Genomic DNA, 6,340 nt, shown 5'->3' on the forward strand with positions numbered 1-6,340 from the left:
AGTGTTTAATTTGTTGATAAGCACAATAACTTTCCTGCTAATTACCAACACATAGTTGCTGTGGAAAGTTTGAGAAAACTCAACTAAACTGGTTCGTAATTGTGTCGTTATTAGCATCTGTTTTAGTTTTGCAATTCACTTTCTAATCTGGTGAAAAGTTTTCGTCAGCAGTGATCTGTACTTTGAAGGGGTCGGACCTTTCTACCCTCATCTGAAAAGCTTAGTCAGCGAACTAAAGTTGTGCTGTGAGCTCTGGCCCTATATATATATATATATATATATATATATATATATGTCCCAGAGCTACCAGCACAACTTTAGTTCGCTGACGAAGCTTTTCGGATGAGGAGCGAGACGTCCGACACATTCAAAGAAGTCCAGATGACGGTTTAAGAAACCTTTTCATTGATGGACCACTCCTGAACGACTGAGAGTTTACACAGACTTTCCAATCTGGTTTATGGTGTCTCATCATATAGTAACATCATCTGAAATAAAGTGATGCTTTTTTTAAGCTGATGACTCGCTCACAAAACACATCTTTTTCACATCACGTTACACCTGTTTTGGAGTCTTTTTTGAAATCTTGCTCACGTGTCCCCCGAACAATGTTCTCTCCACTTTATTTGTTTTCATGCAGAGGTAGTCTGCTCACAAAGAGGCAAGACCAGGCCGCCCGGAAGATCATGAGGTTTCTGCGTCGCTGCCGCCACAGGTGGGCCCCCAAACATGCACGTTCATCACATTTGATTGGAAGGAACGTTCCGCAACGCAACTGAGCTAATCGGCTAAAATCGTCTGTTTAGATTTCATGAACTGAACCAATTGACGAGTTGTTTTTTTTCCTTTACCATTGGTTGGATGTGGTTGAAACCTTCAGTCCCCCTCCCCTCTGACTGTAATTGGCCCCCACCTTGTGCTCACACCCCTCCTGCCGAGTGCCAACTGTGTGCTAATAGCCGTTTGCTATTGTTTTGCTGTTTACGCCAAGCCCCTTGATGGACCATAGACTTTTCAAGCGGGTGAGTGCTGCTTCAGCAACTCAGTTCCTGCCTCTCTCGCTCTCTCTCCCTCTCTCTCGCTCTCTCTCTTTCTCTCTCTCTCTTTCTCTCTCTCTCTTTCTCTCTCTATTCCTTTCGCTCTCTATCTCTTTCTCTCTCGCTCTCTCTCTCTGTATCTCTGTTTCTTTCTCTCTCATTTGCTATCTATTTCTTTGTCTCTCTTTCACTGGTATTCACTTTCTATCTCTTTCTCCGTCGCTCTCTCTCACTCTCTCTTTCTCTCTTTCTCTCTTTGTCTCTTTCTCTCTCTCTTAATCTCTCTTTCTCTCGCTCCCTGTCTCTCTCTCTCTTTCTCTTTCTCTCTCTCTCTCTCTGTTTTTCTCTTTCTCTCGCTCGCTCACTCTCTCTCTTTCTCTCTTTCTCTCTTTCTCTCGCTTACTAGCTTTTTCTCTCTCCCTATCCCTCTCTGTCTTTTTCTCAATTACTACAAAGACCTCCATTGCGGTCTTGGCATTTGCATTTTCTCTCTATCTGTCTCTCTCGCTGTCTCTATCAATTTTTCACTTTTTCTCTCTCTGTCTTTGCTGCTTTTCTTGCGAGCCAACTTTGTTCTCCGTCACTTTTGCTTGATGCCTGCTTGCATGAGGGCTGTCAGCTGGAGCCATGGGTGTGTGGAAGAGCTCCTGATCAAAGACAGACTTTTGTTAACCGAACAGGAATATCGCAACAGGCTTTTTTTCTCTTGACCTGTCTTTCTCTCCTTCCATCTTGGTTCCATTGCTGTTGTGGTAATTTACACAGAAAGACAGTTTGAGAGACAGCGAAGGTTGCTTCTGTTTGATTTTTGATCACATCTTCCTCTGCTGCATGTCAAATACTGAAAACTTTCAGCCTGACGGCATGCTGCGGGCCTGTTGCTTTCTCAAGATGTCTCCCTTTTACCGGCTGGCTGTTTGTCTTGTTTCTTACCCCCCGACAGACTGAGAAGGACTGAAACCATTTTGTTCTTGGAAGGTCAAACTTGGTCAAACCAACCCAAATTGGGATATGAAATATTCATTCATCTAATAATGTTAACACATAGCAATATCTGTAGTCGTCCTTTTTTTGTATTCAGAAGCCACAAGGAAGTCCAACCTTGGCAAAATTGAAGTCACAACAGATGATACAAGACATTGGTGGCCTCCAGAGAGATTTTCATTTGTCAGGACACGTGCCTGTTCGACCAAGGCCAAACGGAAATATTTGACCCATCAGAAGCTAGCCCTCAGCTTGACTGTCTGTGTTGGCTTTGTTTTCAAATAAATTGTCGTATTTTCCACACGAAAAGGCTTGTAAATATGGTACATTTCTTACCAACAAAGAAGACAACTTCTCTGTTACATTTTGCTCACAGTCATTTCTATTCCCCCAAAATAGGTTTGCAATAAAAGTACAGACCTACCTTGAGAGACGAATAACTGCATTTTTTTTCAAGATTCAAACTCTCATTTGTGCATTTTTTTTTCTTTTGACCTGCAAGCCATAATTTAATCTGAAGCGCAGGGAACTCAACCCAAGCAACGTCTCGACAAGCAGCAGTTCAATACAGCAAGCAATTCTTCCAAGAGGCTTCAGACCTGTCATATTTACAGTAAATCTAAGCAACAAAGACACATACACCTTGTGTACCGAGAACAACAACGCAGTCTTGGGTCTATTAGCTTGATACTAACAAGCAATGCCAAACACCATGGACGGATGAGCTAATGAAATCACCCAAGTGTTAGCATATCATGACCCTAAAAGCAATGAATATTCATAGACAAATGAGACAGCAACAAACATAGACATATAATCTAACAAATTTAACACAGTCAAAAGTTCTTTATTCTCTGCCAGAAACAACTATTCTTGTTGCAGAGTATTGAGTCAGTTGGCAGTCATCATCGTGTTTGACTGTATTTCTATAATATACTGCCCCAGGTGGCCAACACATGCAAATTACAGTCTTTGAGAGTGCTACTTTAACTCATTCACTGCCAGACATGTGCAAAAATGTGTCCACGCCAGTGCCAGGGTTTTGGTCATTGTCACTCGAATTCCAGGACCCACAGAATATTGAGTTTTAGGACTACATCAACATTCAATACAATGTTAGAAACCTTAGACTCTACTTTTATCGAAAAAAAAACTTAACTCCTGAGTTATATGGTCTGGAGTTATATGAGCTTGAAATGAGTGTGGCTGTCCAAAATATAATGCAATACATCCATATTGGTTTATATAGAGCTTTAACAACAGCTGAAGCTGGAACAAAGCGCTAACATTGAAAAAGAGGAAATGCTGTCCCCTTGTGGAAAAGAAAAAAAAATCCAAGGCCAGCGCTTTATTGGCACCCAAGCATGAAAAAACAAAATTTGAACAAATTCAGTAATGGCGCTCTACGTCATATTTTCAATTCCCGAATACATTTTTGAATGGCAGTGGATGAGTTAAATAGTTTTTAAAAAGGCGCTTATTATTTTTTGTTTTTGTGAGGGATGAGCGGGGGTGGCTAAGAAACTGATTAATTACATTTCCCTCTATTTTAATGGGGACAAATGATTTGCAACATGTGCTTTGTTTTGTTATTTTAGAATCAATTGAATTCAATTATCAAGGTTCCATTGCAATGCTCAATATCAACTGAAAATCTTTTTACCGTACTGATGACATTGATGGTTGTCATATTAATATAAAAAAATTGCCCCATAAGCACATGCTGCACCAAACGTACATGTAAATTCACCCATGATACGTGGGCCTTTTTCAGATGGTTGTACGGAAATGGAAAGCAATCCCCAAAATGCCTTTTTGCATTTAACCAATGTGTTGTTTATGTTTTTGTTGCTGTTGCAATGACGAGCATTTCCTTTCACAGGGCTGTTGACTAGCTGGCGCTGCCGACATTGTGATGTAAAGGTTGAGCCTCACGCAAGAGTTGTCATACTCATTGGACTGTGTGTGTGTGTGTGTGTGTGTGTGTGTGTGTGTGTGTGTGTGTGTGTGTGTGTGTGTGTGTGTGTGTGTGTGTGTGTGTGTGTGTGTGTGTGTGTGTCTGTGTGTCTGCTTGTGTGTGTGTTTTGCAGGGTGAAAGAATCGAAAAAAAAGGAACATGAACGAGCTCACAAGCCTCCCCTCCCAATGTGACGTCTCTTCACCTACGCCTCCTTTTTAATTGGTCTTTTTTTTTCCTTTGGAGCCGCCATTGAACAGCAGATGCAGATGGAAAAATAGTATCAGTGCAAAGTGAAATCCACTCCCCTCCCCCACACGCACAGCCAAACACACAAACAGTTTCACTTGGAGAGTTGCTAATTTGTGGATTCTAAACTTAGGGGGATGAGAGAACTGCAGAATTTTAATTCATGGCATTTTTTTTAAATTGTTTGCACTTTTTCCTGGACATCATAAAAGTAAATCGAAGTGAAGCTAAAACAAGTCTCCTGCTGCTGAATATCTCACACCATAAAGGAGACCACGATGGAAAACTATTCATTGTATTCCAGCAATTTTGTTTTCAAATGACCTTTTTTTTACACCCAAAACATCAGCCCCATAGATAGCACACACAAAGTATGATGGCATCCCAGAGCGTTGCACCCCAATTCGAGGCCCAGCCAGCCGGAGCGCCACGTGAACGTAATCGACTCGGTGCATGAGCAAACGGGGGGGATTCAATAGTTGCCTGTTGTTACTTGATGACTTGAATTTGTTCCATGCTGTTTGTCCCTCCATGTCTAATGTATTGCTGCGTTCTGTGCTGTAAAATCCAATCAAAAAATGCATGACAAATGGCTAAGTGAAGTCTTTGCTAGTGTTTTATGGTCACAGCAGGCTGAGCCTTCATTGTCTTTGTTCTTCACTTCGGCTGTTTTTTTGTTTTGTTTTGTTGTTGTTGTAACATAAGGGCCCCTGGTCCAGTTCTGCTTGTAAACTTATGAGCCTGCCAGGCAGGGCTTTTGACGGAGATCACATACATTGCCTTGACATCTTAGAGGATCTTTCAGTTCCTTAAGATTGTCCCAAAATAGGGGTTGGACAAATCCATATTTTTGAGAATTGAGCAAACATTTCTGTATATAACGAAGGCTGAAAGTATGTAGGAATATAAAATACACATACAAACACACATATGTGCACACACCTTAATTCAAAAGGGATTGTATTTTAGAAATATATTATTTTATCCCCCAAAAAATGGGCCACAAAGAGGTATGAGACAAAAAAAAACAATATTTGTATAGTTTTCTTTGAATGCCTAAGAAGTACAGATGTATTGTTTGTACATAGTGTACATAACTGGGATAAATATGAGTATTATGTGCATGTAAAGTAAGAAGAGACAAGTTGGGTGGGGTTAGGGGGCACAACAAAGGAGTAATGGCTGTGCTCTGTCAAGAGGAAAATAATTTCACTTTTGGAGTGTCTTATTTTGATTGTCCGAAAAAAATGAAACATTTTGCAAAAGCATGTTATTAATGTACAGAAGAGGATTAGGGTAATTGAAAAAAAATAAGGTTGGCCAGATTCTTACTTTATTCTCGGAATTCTGACTTTAAAGTGGGAATTCTGACTTGAAACTTTAAAGTCAAAATTCTGACTTAATTATCAGAATTCTGACTTTAAAGTGAGAATTCTGACTTTCAAGTCATAATTCTGATAATAAAGTCAGAATTCTGAGAATAAAGTGAGAATCTTGCCGACCTTTTTTTTTTTCTTCGGTGGCCCTAATCCTCCTCCGTAATTAATGCCATTTGTAAAGTCAAAAGAAAGTTATGTCTGTCGTGTTCGGGAAAGTCAATCAACATCACCCAAGTATGTTTATGTTCCTGTTTTTCCCCCCTTGGATTCATGTTGGGCTACCCAGAATCTTTTGTTAATGGTGACGAGGCGCATCAGTGCTGCAAATCCTACGGTAGCATTATTTGGCAAGCAACGCAAACAGCAGCCAGTACCTGTACTCAAAAGTCATTCTCTACATTTACGGCTGACTGATCATCCCCAGGATACCGATAAGACTATGAGGCAATTGCGTTTCAGAAGAAGGCATTACATCACTACCACTATGACTCCTTAGCAGAGTTCACCTATGCATTTTTCCAAGATATTAATTGTCAGTCTAGAGCAGGCAGGTTCTTTCGCCCTGCAAGCCAGAATCTCTTTCACACATTCATATTGAATGATGACATCGATGAAAAGGTTTCTTCAGCTGTCATCTGTACTTCTTTGAAGGTGTCGGATGTTTCGCTTGTCATCCGAGAAACCTCGTCAGCTAACTAAAATTTGCTGGTAGCCCTGCCCCTATATACTGTGTG

The 6,340-nt window shown here is 40.6% G+C and overlaps 1 protein-coding gene across 5 annotated transcripts in view; it reads left to right on the forward strand.

Moving 5' to 3' along the window:
• The window catches only part of camta1a (calmodulin binding transcription activator 1a), a 344,861-nt gene extending 338,521 nt beyond the window's left edge, over nt 1-6,340 (forward strand). For 2 of the 5 annotated variants that reach the window (XM_088992319.1, XM_088992337.1), the window contains 3 exons: nt 641-715; nt 992-1,022; nt 4,112-6,340. In XM_088992319.1, coding sequence (XP_088848445.1) covers nt 641-715; nt 992-1,022; nt 4,112-4,141 — 136 coding nt within the window. In that variant the 3' untranslated portion in view covers nt 4,142-6,340. The remainder of the gene's footprint in view (nt 1-640; nt 716-991; nt 1,023-4,111) is intronic. The other 3 variants (XM_088992311.1, XM_088992328.1, XR_016114467.1) reach the window with 2 other exon arrangements.

Source organism: Hippocampus bargibanti, linkage group LG01, assembly GCF_051943395.1.
Source record: "Hippocampus bargibanti isolate YZ-2025 linkage group LG01, ASM5194339v1, whole genome shotgun sequence".
Lineage (NCBI taxonomy): Eukaryota > Metazoa > Chordata > Actinopteri > Syngnathiformes > Syngnathidae > Hippocampus > Hippocampus bargibanti.